This window comes from Quercus suber, unplaced genomic scaffold, assembly GCF_002906115.3.
Source record: "Quercus suber isolate HL8 unplaced genomic scaffold, Cork oak 2.0 scaffold_68, whole genome shotgun sequence".
In the NCBI taxonomy this organism is placed as follows: Eukaryota; Viridiplantae; Streptophyta; class Magnoliopsida; order Fagales; family Fagaceae; genus Quercus; species Quercus suber.
This window is the reverse complement of record NW_027069533.1, coordinates 722,587-742,016: the sequence shown is the minus strand read 5'-3', so window position 1 is coordinate 742,016 and position 19,430 is coordinate 722,587. Positions and strand designations below refer to the sequence as shown.

Genomic DNA, 19,430 nt, shown 5'->3' with positions numbered 1-19,430 from the left:
TATGTCTAGCTCGGAAATCAACTTATTTGGACTGTCCTTTTTGGATCTTATATATAGCAACTCTTTTTGTGGAGATCTTTGTCATTTCTCTATTTTAGAGTCTGTCATAGGACTGAAATTGTTTTGGTCATCTATTTATGGTTTCCAATTTGTAATGCTATTTGATTATAAGCGGTTCAAGAGTTACTACCCTTCTCGCTAACAGCCCTATTTGCTTAGCTATTTTAGTTGTAGTTTTCTCTAAGGGATTGTGTTCTCCCTAACATATACTCCATGTAAATACCTATAAAATTATTCTTATCTATCAAAAAAAAACAATAAATTTGCTACCAACTTCCTTACCAAAAAAAAAAAAAAAAAAAAAAAAAAAAAAAAACAAAACAAAAACGATAACATAAAGGAATAGATTTTATATATCAGATGGACGTAGCATGTACAACCAACAGGGACCTCTCTCTTTGCATGTTTAGAGGGATAATAAAAAACTAACCACAATCTTTAACCGAATACTTCCACAATGATTAAGCAACTATACCTCCTGATTCTGTAAGTATGTTCCTGTTTCGCCTACCACTTCATCTACTGACCTGCCATGACTTATTTGCATAGCAAAAGTGGTCCAGGGCATGCACCTTAAGTAGATGACTTTATGGGTAGAAATTACGGTCTTTTAAAACCATCGAATAGACCAAAATACTAATTTTACTTTGCAATGCAAACAGCTGAGTCAAATAGGCACGAAGTGTTAATATAATTTGCGTTAGCACATACTCTATGATTTTGGTATTTGAACCCCTGTAGAAATTGGAAAAATCTATTTTGTTACTCTTTGATATCATCATTGTTTAATTTTTGAAGAATCACAAGAACTGGAATTAGAGAGTGCATTTTCTTGGTCTTCAAATAAGGTTAGACCAGAGACAAAGCTCTATTCCTTGCCAAACATCAAGTTTGAAGTTACAGGAGATCTAAGCCCTTCAAAAGGCGTACTATTACCTCTGTATAGATGACAAAGATAAACCCTGGAGGCAAGAACATGACAGTGGAAGTAAATCCTTTCCTGACACCAGGGATTTAATTAGTTCTTTTATTTGGCGTGTCAACATGAAAACTTCATCGGCTAAATTCTTTGTTTCCCAGTCTTTTATCATCCTGCATACACCTCAGTTACATTAATAAGTATAGAAGCATTGGAGTGAAGGAGGGGGAAGGGAACTCTCAGATGAAAATTTAGATTTCACCAAACTGGTAAACACATGAAACATAAACATGTCAGGAAAACAAAGGATGCATGTTTTTCTGAGGCAAATTTTAGGAATAGGATGGAAATAAAATTATATTTGGTCATCTCAAGTGAAATAAAAAAAGTAGATGACACTAAATATCAGTTCAAATTACTGAATTTTGTGGTAATCAATTTTTATTTTTGTTTAAAAATTTATTGAATCCCTTGAGAGATGAAGTTTAAATTCTGATTGCTACAGGACAACAACTATCTCCATAGAAAAAGTGCTGCTGGTTTGTTTGTGTCAACAATGTTACAGTGAAAATAAAACGTCGTTCGCCTTTCTGTTGAATATGGTACTATTATCAATCAAGACTGGAAGGCATCGGCTTTCAGTTGACACAGCCCCTCCCCACCACCCCCTCAACACCAAAACCCTCCCTCTCCCATTTTTATTCAATTATGATGGAGTTAAAAACGGATACCAAAAGAGCAAAATCAATTAACCAACCTTGAATGAAAATCTGTGTTTTTGCTGCAGTCAGAAAAAAGCACCTTTGTGACAGGGTATAGATCCATCTTTGAAATTGGTCCTGTGTTTGCCCCCTCTGCAGCCTCACAGAAACCAGTACAGGACCAAGAATTTGGATTTAGAAGAACAATTTGCAGCAAGGGAGATTTGGTTTTCACATCCCTAACCACAGTTCGATATGTTGATTCATCCTCTGCACTTTCCAGGAGCTGACTTGCAAACATTCTTTCCAAGGTATACTTCCTGTCCATAAAAGCAAACTAATTTAAGTACTGAAATTTTGATAATTAAATCAGCAGTCAAGAATAAAACTTCAAAATTTATTCTGCCTCCAAAAAAAGCTCCTATTCATGGTATATCTACAGTGACTAGTTAAAGCAGAAATGAAAATAATAGCCCAAATTATAAGGAGGGAGAGAGAGAGGACATGTAGCAGCATCAGTAGAATTAGGATACATGCAGCAGCACCATGGGAATGTCTCTCTTCAACAAGTTTGCAATGTTATATCTTGGGATCTATGATTTGTCGTGCACTTCTTCTATTTAAAATGTCACATAACTGTGACTTGTACATACTTCAGAGACCCCAACAAAAATAAAAAATAAAAAATAAAAAAATAAGATTTTAAAATATATGTGCAGTACATAAAAGTATAATGAATTTTTTCTAGACCTTCTGTCTAATTTCCTAAGTATTACTATGTTTGATTCTTTTTCAAGCAAACATACACTCAAACATATGTAAACACAAGGTTTTTTTTTTTTTTGGTGATAAGTACATGTAAACATGAATTTTAATATTACAAATTCACAAAGATATATACACACACACACATATATATATATTGATGTATCCTTATGAGTCATGTCTAGATTTTTTGGAGTAGCCAGGTCCATGTCAAAACACTACAAGCCCATAATTAAAGGACATACATTCAGTTCCATAAAACCCTCAACAGTTGTTCTTGGACCTTAAGGGCGTGTTTGCTTGGAGGTGAAACAAGATAAATGGAAAACTTTGAAGAGAAAATGAGAAGGAAAACTTTTTTGGAGTGTATTTGGTTGGGTGAAGAGGAAATAAAATAAATGGTGGGAGCCCATGTGTTATTTCTCCGAGCCCACCAAAAAATTTTCTCCCCAAAATGGAGAGAAAACTGAAAGGAGAAAATGGGGCTGTTTAACGGACAAAAATGCCCTTGTATACTTGCACATGGGCTTTGTTTGTACATTGCTCTTCTTCACCTCTTTCTTCTTCTTTTTTTCTTTTTTCTTGTTCCTCCTAGACGTTGCCTCCTCTTCTTCTTTTTTTCTTTTTCTTTTTTCTCCATCCCTGTTGCCTCTTCTTTCCTCTTTTTTTTTTTTTCTTTTTTCTTTTGATTTAAGTGTACATTGCCTATATTCTTTTTCTTTTTTTTTCCTCTTTTACTTTCTTTTGTGTTTTTTTTGGGTTGTTTGTCACTTTTTTTTTGTTTTAATTGGGCATCATTTTTAACAAAGGTACATGAGTAAATTTATACAAACTAACTTTTTCCATCCCTGCACTTTTTCACCCCCAACCAAACAAAAAGGAGGGAAATCCCACTTTTCCATCCTCGCACCATTTTCTATTCACCAACTTTTCCACCCCTCCAACTAAACGGACCCTAAAGGACAATCTACATAAGCAAATAATACTACTTTCTAGATACAAATGTACATGTGCAATTATTTTTAGAGCTCAAGTCTTTAGGGATACTTAAATTAGTTTCCATTGGCTATAATATCTTCATTCTAGCCAACAACTCCAATCACAGTCATCTTCCCTAATTTCAGCCCAGAGCTTGAACCACTTACCACCTGAAAAATCCTTCTAAATTGAAGAAGTCCAAATTTTGCATAACAAGATGCTTGGCCATACAGCTGATTAAAAATGAATAGAACAACCAAAATCATACTAAAGACAGAAGCGTAGGAATTGTAGATCATTTTTGCATACCTGAATAAATCCCCTGATCCACTGACTGGCAAACAAGTGGAAACATAACATTTGAACAATCGAACTCCAAAATCTACAGGTGCATAACCATTACCACAAGGGTAAGCTCCAAGAAGAGATGAACATTGAGGGCAAACATATTCAATCCACTCAACATCTACTGAATAATTGAAGGATCTAACCATGAAAATATTTCCAAGAAAGCCATTGAGAAAAGATTTCTGATTTGCCTTGATCTCCGTAGTTTCAGATACCTGATGTTTCCAATCTTCATCAACATGATTTATAACATTACTTTCCACATGAACACAACAACCAGTTGCTGATGCCACATCTTTAGAGAGATCTGAATCAACTGATTCTAGCAACAAAGGAAATGAAGCATCATCATTAGTTTCTTCCTCAGTAACTTCACAACTGAATTTTGCAGCAAAATTTTCGTCCTTAAAATGCATCAACTTTGATTCATCAGAAGCAGGCATTTCCTCACTTGGTTCATCACAGGTTATGACTCTTCCACAATTACTTCTAGAATCTAGACTTGCTTCAGTAAATACATTATCACCATTGAAATCTAGTTCAGGATCATACCTCTGGCATCCAACCTGGTCAGGAAATTTCCACTCCATAAGGTCATCCTTGCAAAGGGTAACAGTCGTAGAACTTAAGTGGCACATACCCTTAGCATATGTATAAGAATTTGCGTACCCATTCACCAGCTTCTCACTTACACCTCCAAAGGAACAACAGCAATTTCCAAACCAGTTATCAGCTGCCTCTCTCCAGTTGACTGATGGCATTTCTACAAAATCTCTGCATACATAAATTTAGTGGGGAAAAATAATGTTATATGGATTCAAATAGTTGAATGCAAGCTAACAAGTTAGGGTAGCATATATAAGAACCCTGTACCTCTGGAACAACCATATGTAAGGTCCAATGAAAGTCTGTAAACTAGCTGACCAATAGCAGTGGATTTTTTTTTTTTTTTTTTTTTTAATATTCAAAGAGAAATCAAATCTCAGTAAAGGAACCAAACACTTGAACCAAATTGGATTTAACAAAGAAAAAAAATGAAGGCATTATAAAAGCGGAATAAATACATATGTTAAGCAGCCTCAAGGTCTCATGTCATAACCATGCACCTAAATATGATGCTAAGTTGTCAAACTTACAAATTTAGGCTACATGTGAAAACAAACAATAATCACCATTCCCAGCAAAGATACCGCATTCATTCAATAAGCTGTTTGCATTTTTTTTTTTAAAGGATTACTTTATTGGCCCATGAATGCCTTGTAGCTCAATAATTATATAATATGCTTCTAAATTTTTAAAAGTTCATGAACTCAACACAGTTTAGCTGGAAAATTTACTACATGCAGGGATTGAATATATCAGTCTTTATGCCTCTAATCCTCTTTTGCATTAAATTTTTTATGTTCGTAAGTTATTCATTATAATAGGATGGGCCACTTGAGTTAGAGAGCTCATTGGTTCTTTGACGAAAGTTAGAGGCCAGGGAACATGCAATGCAAATTCAAAACGGAACTTTGGTGGCAATGGTAGAGTGGTGAAGTTGTCTTGAAGTAAAATTGCAAGAAATTGGTGTATGCAGACATGGTAAATGTAGCAAACTTTTGTCACTAGCTTTTTCTTTTGGTTTTTTTAGTTTATTTGGTACAATTATACTTTAATAAATTTTTTGTAGCTAACTAATTTGCAACTTCAATAAAATTTTAACAAATAAACAAATAAGCTTCCAGCAAAAAGTTGCATCCTAACAAATACATAGTTTAACTCGAAGTAAATAGCAAGATATACTAGTGACTAGTTAGCAGTGAATATAGTGATAAATTGATGAACATGATTAGTTACCTGAGAGGAGTTTTAGTCAGCTTAAATGAGCAACTTCTACAGTGAAAATGAACTCCTTCACTAGAAGATAGCATCTTCAGATCTGAACCACACAACCATAGCACCAAAAGAACCAACAAATTATAGCAAAGCAAAAAAAAAACATTCGCATGAACTTCATTCTCTACAATGAAGCTGATTACAATTACATCATAATAATAACATGATTATTCTTTTTTTTTTTTTTTTAATTAGACTCCAATTTTCTTATTTCTGTTTCCCTAACTTTCTCGGCAACCAAACGCATTCCAATTTCGTTAATATCTTTAACAAAAGCATTAAAAGAGAGCTCACCAGAGTCCATTTCTAGCGGCTTCGAAGCATCGAATGAAGCATTTTCCAAACCTTGAGAGAAATTCAAGACGGAATCGAAGCTGGAAACGATTGGATGATCGACGGGGAGAAGAAGGACGAGCTTGACCTGAATGTGATCGTCGAAGGCTGTGAAACTGAGCGGCCACTCGGGGTCGAGCAAAACCCTGGGAATCGGAACCCTAAGCGAGACGTGGCGGTCATCGAACCACCTGAGCTGAAGCAGAGATTGTGAGAGATTAAGATGGACCTTGAGATTTTGGCACTGAATTGAGGGCTTAGTGTGGGAATCGAAGAGGAATAAGCGGAGGATTGGGATTTGAGATTGGGCTTCCCATGTGAACCGCCATTTTCTAGGGTTTTCTTCGGCGGACGACATTGCTCTGCACTGTGCGAGTTTTGATTTTGCCCGCTTAAAAACGGAAACAAACACAAATGCTTGAAGCTCGAAAAAATGTATTTCCCAAAATATCCCTCTTGGACTTGGGCTTTTTGTTAACAGACACTTCCAGCAACAGTTTAAACACTGAAGCAGAGATTGTGAGAGATTAAGATGGACCTTGAGATTTTGGCACTGAATTGAGGGCTTAGTGTGGGAATCGAAGAGGAATAAGCGGAGGATTGGGATTTGAGATTGGGCTTCCCATGTGAACCGCCATTTTCTAGGGTTTTCTTCGGCGGACGACATTGCTCTGCACTGTGCGAGTTTTGATTTTGCCCGCTTAAAAACGGAAACAAACACAAATGCTTGAAGCTCGAAAAAATGTATTTCCCAAAATATCCCTCTTGGACTTGGGCTTTTTGTTAACAGACACTTCCAGCAACAGTTTAAACGTTGAACGACTCGTAGTCTAAAAGTAACGGCCTTTTGGAAATGCCTCTGCTGTGCGACACATAGTGAGCCCAGAAACGACACAGTCGTATGGACATGCAGTGCTTAGACAGTAGCAGAAACGACAGGCAACAACAAATCTTACACACCAGCAGAAAATTTTGGTAAAAAAGTGATATGAGTGTTGGGCTCAAATGAGTACCGGTAAAAACTTGCCAAGTTAACATGTGTGAAAAAAATTACTCTATCTTCTCTAAGTTTTTTTTATTTGGCTAAGTTATACAAATGAGTCAACACCTTGTTCTATCTATTGTGTTTTTTGAACAATTCTTTAGATAAATCAAATTTCACAACATACTAATGTGGTAAATAAAGCTTATGGATTTATGTGCAAAAAGTGTCTATAGATATATACAAGTAGGTTGCAATATGTGTAACTAAGTTTACTTTAAAAGGTAAAATGGAGAGAATTTTAATTATTAAACTTCAATACTCACGAGGTTCAATTGAGTGACAACTGAGACTTAACAAATGCCATTTATTTTTGAAGTACCTTTCTGCTCACTCGATACTTACCTTGATAGTTGGTCGATCGATTGAGTCATTAAATCTCAATCAATCGAAGTGTATTGGTTGAGACATGGGAAAGTAGTTTTTCTTCAGAATTTATCAAAACTATTTTTAAGTGTTTCAAACTGGTAGTGAGTCTTGTGAATGTTTGTTAGTATCAAAACTAACCAAAGTTTCTCCTAAACGTGCCTTTAAGAGAGATTTCTTCGTCTTTATACAACAATTCAAGAATTCCCTCAAAAATGCTACTTGAAAATTATTGGCTTATAAGTTGTATCTTGGTGTTTTTTGTCTTTTTTTTTTTTTTTTTCTCTTTTGTTCTGACTAAATTCCATTTCATTTTTCATAATGCCATGAAATCAATATTAGTGTTAGTGTGTCAATTTAGAATCTCTTCACAATACTTTATATGTAAAAGAAATCTTCACAATAGATTTTTGAGTATATCATATTTGGTTATTTGTTAAGATTGGCTCATCATATTAATGACATTGAAAGATAATTGCATACATATTGTCAACATGCTACAAAAATTAACTATAAGATAGAAAGAAGAAAGAAAAAGTGTGTTTGGAACTAAAGTGAAATAAAAAATAATGTAAAAAAATATATTTTAGTGAGAGAAAGAGGTTCGATACCATTTCATTTTTCATAATGCCATGAAATCAATATTAGTGTTAGTGTGTCAATTTAGAATCTCTTCACAATACTTTATATGTAAAAGAAATCTTCACAATAGATTTTTGAGTATATCATATTTGGTTATTTGTTAAGATTGGCTCATCATATTAATGACATTGAAAGATAATTGCATACATATTGTCAACATGCTACAAAAATTAACTATAAGATAGAAAGAAGAAAGAAAAAGTGTGTTTGGAACTAAAGTGAAATAAAAAATAATGTAAAAAAATATATTTTAGTGAGAGAAAGAGGTTCGATTTGATGGCGTATGTTCACAGAAGAAATACTTGATGGCTATACTTTTATTATATAATCAAGAATTGTTATAATGAACTTTGAGTCAGGTATATATAGCCCGCTAGAAGTTAGGGGCAAGTATACATGAGTTTTACAATAAAATGGGGTCAATACAAAATTAATACACAAACCCATTATGAGGATCATATGCTAAAATGTAATGACCTCCTACCCTAATATCATGTGTCTCGGATTTAGAGAAGCAATGAATTTGAGCTTATTCCAATTCCACTTGTGTTGTTTCTTTCGATTTATCAGTTTATACAATCAGTCCCACGTTCCAAGAAAATAGAGTTGTCTACTAGAACTTATAAAACAAAATATAATAACAATAAACATTTTTCTGGAACTTTTTTCTCCCATCATATTCGAATGTCATTTAATAGAACAATACTCCTTTTAATAATAGAAAGATAATAAATATACAGCATGATGTTTTTGGTGCTCACAGATATTGTCTGCCCTTTGTTTAAAATATAAAATACCCCTAAAATTAGCTTTTACAGTATTACGGAGTATATGATAAGAAGTAATTAACAGTCGTGTCAAGTGGCAAAAAGAGAAAATTTTATTTCCCTCATGTTGCCTTCACATGCATCTTCTACCTTATGACTGCTTAAAAATTAATATTCCCATAGTAGGAATCTTTTCTTTCCTTCTTAACTCACGTTAGTTTTTAGTCAGAAATGGTTGGCCATAAGCATTCGTCATCCTCTTAATTAATACAAAAATTAACAAAATCAACTCCAAGAGTCACAGTTTGGTGATCTAATCTTTCTTATTCCCTCCTGTAAACTATAATATGGGTTAATTAGAAACCTACTTTATGCCTAATTGATACATGCTTTTCTTTTATTATTTATTATTATTTTTTCTTCAGTCCACTAGTAATTAAAGAAGTGTAATGCGCATAATCGTATGCATCACTTTGTTTATCACCTGAGTTACTGGTCGGGAAAAAGAAAAAGTCTTTTAAGTAATTTTAGACATAAAATAAAAGGGCTTGAAACTACAATTTGTCAAACCCACTTTTGAATTATGATTCATATTATATTCTAGGCATACTAAAGCTGAAACAGGAAAGAAAAAAAGTAACAAAGTTTAATGTAAACGATTCTCAAAAAAAAAAAAAAAAAATTGTTTAATGTAAACAAGAGTACAAGACCCAGTTGTTATTTCTTGCCATAGAATATTAAAAACATAAATTGCGGACAAACTACAATTAGTGAAATAGCGAGTCATTGAAACCAAAAAAAAAAAAAAAAGGGGGGGCTGTGGTATAGGCGTATAGCACACTGCATACATATATTTGATTATTAAAGGCTCGGAGAATTGGTGTGAGTTTTAATTAACTCAATTGGTAAGCTCTTTGATGACTGTATAAGAAGAGATTTAGGGTTCAATCTCCACCTATATTAAAAATTAATTGATATCTTAATCTGATGATAAAGAAATATTATCAAGATCAAACGCAATAAAATAAAAAATTAGACAATCGGCATGCCTTTCTGAAATTTGGTTTTTTAACTCGCTGGTAAGCATCACAGAGATAAAAAATAATAATAATAATAAACGAAAGAACTGACTGACTCTACTGGAGTATTGTGAATTGTGATGTGATGTGTATATATAATATATAATGTGCCAATGGCATGGGATTTACGAACACTGTTGCAGTCAGTCACCCGACTTTTTTTATATTCAATGGCCCTTCTTAATTGAAATCATGGGTCACACAGGTTATTAATATATAAAACTAGGTTCAGGACAGATAAATTATGGGATTTTTTTTTTTTGAGAAACAATAAATAAATTATGGACTCGATTGCTCTACTTGGATATCATTTCAACCCGTTGTGACGCACGTTACACGTGACTAAGTGAGACTTGTTTCATGATATATATATATATATATATAAAACTAGGTTCAGGTTCGTAACTTGTAAACCATTCTATAATTTAATTACTTTTTACTTTGCAGCTCACAGATAAATTATGGACTCTTTCTTTTTGGAGAAGAATAATGATAAATAAATTATGGACTTGATTGCTCTACTTGGATATCATTTCAACCCGTCGTGACGCACGTTACACGTGACTAAGTGAGACTTGTTTCATGATATATATATATATATATACACATACATTATAGTTTTTGTTTTTGGTTTTATATACAAACTATATGATTTGTATTTATAATATCTACTTACTCTATAATGATTTTTTTATTATCATGTTTAAATATCAATTAATTTTTTATGCAGACATGATATGAATTTAAATCTTTTATTTAAAAATAAAAATCTTTATTAATTGAGCTAATTAAAACCTATTATTATGAATGCTTTAGCCAAATTGACAGGTGATGCTATAGATCACTGACAAGATTTATATCTTTGAGTAATTTTAGCATTTTAAAAAAAATATTTTGTATTTAAAAACTGAAACAAAATTTATAAGATTTATGTTATAAAATTTAGCATCATTCCAACCAAAAATTCTCATAGGACAAATGTCTCATTAGTTTTGTAAGCATTATTCACTCATTTTCACATTCCTATTATAATATGACAAGTAAATGAAAGAGAACCTAAAAAGAACTAACCCAATGTACATAACACGTACGTTAATTCCACTTATGTGATAACACATTTATTATTATTATTATTATTATTTGATAGTTAGTTTTCCTCATAAATGAGAGTAAATAATGCTAACCAAGCTAGCTACAAAACTCTTGACTTATAACACTTCCATTTTATTGGATGAAAAAATGGTAAAATTTTCAAGTCTTAATTTATCCGCTCAAGTGACTGATTTAAAATTTTCAAGTCTTAAAATTTTCAAGTCTTAATTTTCAAGTCTTAAGTGACTGATTTAAAATGTGGTACTTAATTTGTTTGAATGAAAAAATGGTAAAATTTTCAGTTCTTAACTCATCCGCTCAAGTGACTGATTTAAAAGGTACTTAATTTGTTGATGTCTGTTTACTCGTCTCAATATGCATGGGATTCTTTTATTTTATTTTTTGGAATAATTTTGCGTTTTATTCAAAAACCAACCACTATATATAGGACATGTTGCATAACATGCATAACAAAATCAACTCATATATAGCGACAACAAATTACAACTTCTAAAGTGTATAAGGATTTTTTTATTGAAAACTTATTTGTTAAAAATTAATTAAAATATAGATATACCTAAGAAACGGTGATATTTATAAAGTTCTGCACAAACAAATAATTTTAAAAAAAAAAATAGTTGCCAAACAAACACATAGTAGCATAAATCCATAACCTCAATAAATCTTAACTTTAACTATGTTAACTTTTCATTATGTTATTATTTTATTTTTAGTTTGAAAGATATATATGAGGACCAGAGGAAAAAGAAAAATATGTCTAAGCACTCCATGTGGACATCAAAGAAAGAATTAGATCAATTGGATGAAATGAGTCAATACTCAATAACCCATTCTCTTTGAGGCTGCACAGTGCACAATCTAGCTTGGGAAGAAACCCGTTGCATGGGCTGGGTGAAAACTGTGCCACACTTCAATTCTTCTTCTTCTTCTTTTTTGTTTTTGCATGTTCTTTATTTATTTTTATTTTTTTTTTCTGTCAAATGCAATTTAATTAAGGAAATGTTAGCGGTGCCCCAATTAAATCAATGGGAATGTCACAGGGATACAGTATGACAGAGCACGTATGGTTCTTGAATTAGCATGACTAGAAGTCTAAAACTTATACCGAAAGGAATAAACAAAGAAAATGCTATCAGCAATTCAATAATTCAATTGGTTGATCACTTGATCTTTGCAAATTGCAACTATACTTTTTTAAGTACATTTTTACAAAAATCTCCACAGATGGAATCACTTGGCCCTCTGCATCGGCCAGAAGTGGGGAAGAAATTTTCCAACCATTCCAATTTTTAAATTAACGAGACACGTGATTGGTCTCCCAAGATGCTTCTTCCATTTTATTTTTAATACAACTCCCAAAATACTAGTTAGTTTCCTCTCTCTGTATGCTCGAGGCATGAGATGTGGAACTTTCTAACCAAACAAAACTAAAAGATTTAAGTTATTAATGCGACTTATCAATATATAATTACTTTATATATCGAATATATGTATCATTTCTCTCCTATCATATATAATGGGAAAATAATGCAATACATGATACCTTCCTATAACTTTGATTGAACCATTCAGATTAATTAGGACTTTCAGGCGCAAGATTTTGTTTTATTCTCCCAGCCAATAATTTAGGTCTGAGGTCATCATTTTAGTGATGTTCCTGATGTCCAAAGACCCTTTCTTTCCCATCTTACCCGGAGGACCCCCACTTGTAAACACCAACTTCCAAATTTCATCATGTCTTATAGGTCCACCAAAATACGAGTTAGTTTCCTCTCTCTGTATGCTTGAGGTATGAGATGAGGAACTTTCTAACCAAACAAAACTAAAAGATTTAAGTTATTAATGTGACTTATCAATATATAATTACTTTATATATCGAATATATGTAACATTTCTCTCCTATCGTTTAGATATAATGGGAAAATAATGCAATGCATGATACCTTCCCATGACTTTGATTGATCCATCTAGATTAATTAGAACTTTCTGGCGTAGGATTTTGTTTTATTCTCCCAGCCAATAATTTAGGTATGAGGTCATCATTTTAGTGATGTTCCTTATGTGCAAAGACCCTTTCTTTCCCACCTTACCCAGAGGACCCCCACTTGTAAACACCAACTTCCAAATTTCATCATGTCTTATAGGTCCACCAAAATATGAGTTAGTTTCCTTTCTCTGTATGCTCGAGGCATGAGATGTGGAACTTGCTAACCAAACAAAACTAAAAGATTTAAGTTATTAATGCAACTTATCAATATATAATTACTTTGTATATCGAATTTATGTATCATTTCTCTCCCATCGTTCAGATATAATGGGAAAATAATGCAATGCATGATACCTTCTCATGACTTTGATTGATCCATTCAGATTAATTAGGACTTTCAGGCGTAGGATTTTGTTTTATTCTCCCAACCAATATTTTAGGTCTAAGCTCATCATTTTAGTGATGTTACTTATATCCAAAGACCCTTTCTTTCCCACCTTACCCAAAGGACCCCGGCCCACTTGTAAACACCAACTTCCAAATTTCATCATGTCTTATAGGTCCACCAAAATACGAGTTAGTTTCCTCTCTTTATATGCATGAGGAATGAGATGTGGAACTTTCTAACCAAACAAAACAAAAATATTTAAGTTATTAATACGACTTATTTATATAATTATTTTATATATCGAATATATGTATCATTTTTCTCCTTCATTTAGATATAATGGAAAAATAATGCAATGCATGATACCTTCCCATAAATTTGATTGATCCATTCAGATTAATTAGGACTTTAAGTGTAGGATTTTGTTTTATTCTCCCAGCCAATAATTTAAGTCTGAGCTCATCATTTTAGTGATGTTCCTTATGTCCAAAGACCCTTTCTTTACCACCTTACCCAGAGGATCCCCCACCGGTAAACACCAACTTCCAAATTTCATCATATCTTATAGGTCCACCAAAATTTGTCCAATCATATCAATCCAAGGAAAGACTAATACTGCTATCGCTTTTGTCCAAATCACTACTAGTTCAATACGCGACCTATAAACTATAATGACATGCTTGTTGTGCACCCATTAACTGAAAAAGAAAAAAAGAAAAAAAAAAGAGTAATTAAACAGCTGGAAAGGAAGAGAGTGAGACCATTCTCGTGATATTGTTTATGTCACCAATAGATCACCCGAATAAAAGTAACGCTAGCAACCCCAACACAACAATTTTCACCAATCGATAACTTAAAGTAACACAATTATTCATTATATATCATTATCAATATATAGTAACCCAATTACAGACCAATTACAGACCAAGAACCCAATTACATCGTTCACAATCCTCTCTAAAATATTTTTTTGCCTTTGACATTACAGGCAGGAACCTAATTCACATAAAAAAAAAAAAAAAAAAGGATGAGACATGAGAGACTACCATAGACTATTTTCCACTTATTAGAAACCTGAACAAGCACCACAAGCAACCCCAACTCAGCAAGATTGATCCAAAAGGATTATTACATAAACATGTCTGCAGAGGCTATTATGGGATGGTTCAAATAGAGATTAGAAATCCATTGGTTCATGAAGCTATTATCATCATGGGTCTGAGTGCCCTGTTGATCTGTACTCTCAAAAAGACCAGTTGTTGAGTTTATGTAATTGATGATCCCATTGAGAGACTCTAACCTGTGGCTGAGCTCAGCCATCTGAGCTCTGAGAACTGAGTTCTCAGCCTCAATGTTCATGTAGTGCTGAAGGGTGATGTTCATGGTAGTGTGGATTTGGTTGTTTTCGTTTGTGAGCTGACACACTTGGGCCATCAGATCATCCACGTGCTTCTGTTTGCGCATCCTTGATCGACGTGCCGATTCACGATTTGAAAGCATTCTCTTCCGCTTTCTTTGATCCATAACTTGCTGGAGATCATCGCCTTCAGACCCTGAAGAAGCTCCACTAGAAGAAGCCATATATAGTATGCTTAACAAAAATAGTTATTTTAAGATATATTGTTATCACCAGTAGTAATATCAATATTAAGCTCAAGAAAAACAAGATTTATCTATCTGGGTTATGCTTGATAATAGAAAAGCACAGGACCCAGATGCTAATTATTTGAAAATAACTTAAATATAATATGTATATTAAGAAGACCTAGTTATGGGGTCTAGCTAGACAAGAAGGAGAGCTTGTTCATGAAAAAACGTAGAACCAGTAGAGGAAAACAACAGAGAAGGACTGAACCAAGTGGGTCCTGCGCTGGAGGGTGAGGATTTCACTGACTACTGTAGACGACATAGTGTCTCAAACATCAAGAAGAAGATATTAAGCATCAAATATATTTGATACAGAAGGAGAGAGAGAGAGAGAGAGAGAGAGAGAGAGTGATCTTCTTTCGTAGAGGGATATGGGTCTCTAATGGCAGAGTTTCAGAGCTTTAAATCTAGAAGACCTGAAGAGAATCAGAGAGCCAAAAAAGAGAGGCCCAGATTTTACAGGGGGTAGAAGAGAGGAGAAGAGGAGGTTGTAAGGGGTATTGCTAGTGGATTTTATAGACCAAACAGCGCCCTCTGTAAATAATAAAATATTCTTAAAAAAAAAGAAAAAAAAAAAAGAGAATAATCAAGCACTTCTATTCTATCAAACTAAAAATAATAAAAGAAAGCATGTGATACAACTTTTGTGCCAATTGAATTGATGTGCCATTATGAGTAGAGGGGAAAAAAAATTGGATAAATGGGAAAAACATTGTACATTTATGTAAAAATTATGATTCACCAAAACTTAATTGCATATGTAATCAAGTGGTGTCAAATAGTGTGAAATAGTGCGGTCAATAATAAGTAGAAAAGAGCTTAAAATTATTCTTTTTCTCAATCACCTTATGGATACACCTAAATCTATATTTAATTTCATAATTTTTTGACATGTGTGATTTTAAGTGATCGATAAAAAAAAAATTATGAATCCATAAAATAGTTATGGACAAATGTCTATGTGAAATTGGGTAGGAAAAGGGGTGTTTAACAATAATTACTATTATTTTCCTTCTAGACTCTACTCTTGTAAAAGTCTTTGAGACTTGAGAGGGGGGATGCATGGGTCATGGACCTCATGGTCATGACGCGCATGCGCAAAGAGAAACAGCCAAGGTAAGTTGGCAACTTTCACTGCATCATCTTTCACTGATACTATTATGGCTGACTGCAAGGCTGGTCTGCAGAAGATCCAGAGAACTAAGTACTACACTGCTATAAAAAGGCCAATAAGTGTGCCGACCCCCTTGTTAGAAGAGGAGCTCTACTTTCTCATGATTTTGTAATTTTCCAATTCCCCCAGTGATGTTTTCCTTTTTCTCAGCCTAGATGCTGATGGAACAGTGTATGAGCGTAAATGCTTAGTTGTTGATGTTTTTTAGTTAATGATATTATCCTGCTTACAAAAAAAAAAAAAAATTCAGTGTATATTAGTGCCAAATAAATTTGCATGAATTGTGTACACATTTTTGCTTAATCATTCACACTGGCATGGCACTTTGGAATTTTCAGAATAATATAAGATTTTAGTCATTTTATGCACTTTAGTCTACTACGCTCAAGAAACTCTGCCATACTCCAAAGAAAAAAAAAATTAAAAATCGAACGACCTTTCAAACAAAATAGGTGGGAAGTAGAAAATAACTATGGGCGTGGGTGAATTATGTTTATAGATTCCCTTTCTTGAAAATTCTTACTTTCCTAAACATAAAAAAAGACAAAATTCTAAAATCAAACCGCCAATCTAATTTATTAGATAAATTCTAATATATACTTTTTTGCTTTCGGATAAATTATTGAAATGATTATTTATTTAATTATAAAGTGAGAATTATTAGAGAGAATGTGTGAGTACTACAACTATAAGTAAACTAGTAATGCGATGCACAGATAATATTATAATATTTATGTAACATGATTTTGAAAAAATGTTGTATATATATATATTATAGTATAATTTTTATAGAGTTTAATTTGTTAATAATGAGTTCATCATAAGAAGCAACAATTGTATATTGCACCCAAACATCCATTATAATTATTTAGTTCAAGTAATGAAAAAAAAAATTAGAGAAATATTGTAGAATAAAAGTTGATAGAGAATATGTCTTTCTCTTTCTCCTTAATTCTAAAAAAATAAAAAAATAATACACATCTCAAAATCTACAATCAATCACATCCTTTACAAAATCCACAAGTTTACAATGATCAAACTTAACATTGAAATCATAATTGCCTCTATTACTTGATATAAAATGCAAGTCTCTTTCCTTGATTGTAGCCAATTCATCCATCTTAGGATTAGATATGACAACAATGCTAGAATTAGGTAGGTGTCATCGAAAGATTGAAGGTAAATGGAGTTATGCTAGTACCACAAAAAGTAGCATAACTTGTGCCACAACTCGCCCATGTGGAAAGTTGTGAATGGAAGAGGGGTGTCTCCACATAGACTCACCATCACCCCTTTACCATTCACAACTCACCATGTGGACAAGTTATGGCATAAACATAATTTAGGTAAATGACATTGTTTTTAGTTTGTGTGTATTTGACATGTGATGATGTAAATGACTATGGGTAAGTATATATAAAAGAGCAGAAGTGCAAGAAGTGAAAATGGTCAACTGAAATGCAAAGAATTTTGTGCGTACATGTGAGGGAAGAAAAGTCCTGAAACTTTGAACCAAAAGAAATAAAAAAATATTTATTTTTATTTAGAAATTGAAATATTGAACCAAATGAAATAAAAATTTAATATTTAATTTGTCTTTATCTCTGATGTGACACTTGAGAATATTTCAATTCTCTTTACAAAGAATGCACCACTTGGTGGAACCTTATGCTTCCTGCATAAGGCATCTCTGCTTATATATATATATATATATTATTTAGAAAAATATTGAAAAATTGAACCAAATGAAACAAAAACATAAGGCATCTCTGCTTATATATATATATATATATTATTTAGAAAAATATTGAAAAATTGAACCAAATGAAACAAAAAATCAATATATAATTTGTGATTATTTCTAACGTGACATTTGAGAAAATTTCAATTCTTTTTGCAAATGACGCACCATTTGGTGGAATTTTATGCTTTCCCATATGAAATCTCTACTTATATATATAATATATTGATTTATGAGCAAAATGAAAAAAGTCCCCGAGCTTTGAGTTAATTTCTAACATTTTCTTATACTTTCAATTTAGTTTTATTAAAAATGATAAAATTTATCAGTCTCAATTCTGTCACATGTGATGTGAGTGACAAAAACTGGTCAGGTGTTCATATTTTAATTAAATTTATCAAAATAATTTATTTAAATTTTATTAAAATCATTTTAAAACGATTTTTTTTCATTTTTTTCATTATTTTTTCTCCTCTTCACTTTAGGAGCTGTGGTTGATGTTTGAAGTCATATAATAAGTATAAAGACATATTGAATTGCATAATTGTTAAAGTGATGGTTGTAATGAGTGTACAATAAAAATGATATTAATTGTAACACTTGAAAATGACATTGCACTAATTACTATTTATAGTTAAATAAATTCTGAAAAAATATTAAATTTATTGTGTTTTGTGGGGCCAGAAAAATAGGTGGCCTTGGCCCACTCCAAGCCAGGCCCAATGACCCACGCCGAGGATGCATGAAGGGTCCGAGGATGAAAGTGCGAGGACCAACCCCCAAGGAACATATCCGAGAATGAACCCGTCCTCGGGCGTCCGAGACCTCGGAAGAACACGAGGACCAACCCACCAAAGGAAACTCCTTGAATATCCAAGGAGGAGAGGGTCCAGTGCCACGCGTCGGCGACGGGAGCACAGCGAAGGAGCAAGCCTTAGGCGAGCTGTCACCTCTGCATTGAATGCGCTCACCTAACCCCCTCTGGCCGCATTAATGGGGATGTAACCCCTTAACAAGGCAACATCGATCATGGTGAGCCATTTGAGTACGGATAAGACCTGTGATGGGACGGACGGTCAGAGAGAAGGCCAATGGATGATCAACAGAAGGAAAAAGGGGATAGGAGGAAGAGACCTATATAAGAAAGGCGAGCAAAGCAATCAGGGAGGAGGGAGAATGACATAGAAGGACTCAGAGGTCATGCCTGTTTCTGGGGAGGGATCTCCTTGGACGAGTGCCGAGGAGCTACCTTTAGTTGTAAACTGGGCTCACTCCCCTTCAAGGGAAGAAGGGGGGGCTTGTATTCCGTTGCTAGTCTGTTAGGGCCTAAACCTTCGATCCACTCTCTAAAAATGTATTGTTGGGGAACCTTTCTAAACTGAGTCCCTACAATTGGCACCATCTGTGGGAAGGATTAGTGCACTGGCAGGCGCAACGGGCGATCGTTCCTAAGTAGTTATTTTACGGAAGGTTGGTAGTGACGCATCAAAAAAAAAAAAAAA

At 33.4% G+C, this 19,430-nt stretch overlaps 2 protein-coding genes across 4 annotated transcripts; both read right to left on the bottom strand.

Annotated features, from left to right (window-relative positions):
* Positions 1-800: 800 nt before the first annotated feature.
* LOC111983716 (uncharacterized) lies at positions 801-6,409 on the bottom strand. Of its 3 annotated transcripts, none has more exons than XM_024015403.2 (5): positions 5,944-6,405; positions 5,611-5,692; positions 3,733-4,545; positions 1,737-2,000; positions 801-1,152 (listed from the first exon to the last, which is right to left on the bottom strand). In XM_024015403.2, exons 1-5 carry the CDS (start codon positions 6,338-6,340, stop codon positions 993-995), a joined length of 1,716 nt encoding a protein of 571 aa, XP_023871171.2. In that variant the 5' UTR covers positions 6,341-6,405; the 3' UTR covers positions 801-992. The 3 variants fall into 3 exon arrangements, with proteins under 3 accessions (XP_023871171.2, XP_065629100.1, XP_065629101.1); XM_065773028.1 differs by having other exon boundaries at positions 963-1,152; positions 1,781-2,000; positions 5,944-6,408; XM_065773029.1 differs by lacking the exon at positions 801-1,152 and having other exon boundaries at positions 1,802-2,000; positions 3,733-3,805; positions 3,915-4,545; positions 5,944-6,409.
* A 7,810-nt stretch (positions 6,410-14,219) lies between these two features.
* On the bottom strand, positions 14,220-15,536 carry LOC111985380 (bZIP transcription factor 11). The gene has a single exon (XM_024017054.2). The coding sequence runs from the start codon at positions 14,945-14,947 to the stop codon at positions 14,495-14,497; it is 453 nt and encodes a 150-aa protein (XP_023872822.2). The 5' UTR covers positions 14,948-15,536; the 3' UTR covers positions 14,220-14,494.
* Between the last annotated feature and the right edge of the window lie 3,894 nt (positions 15,537-19,430).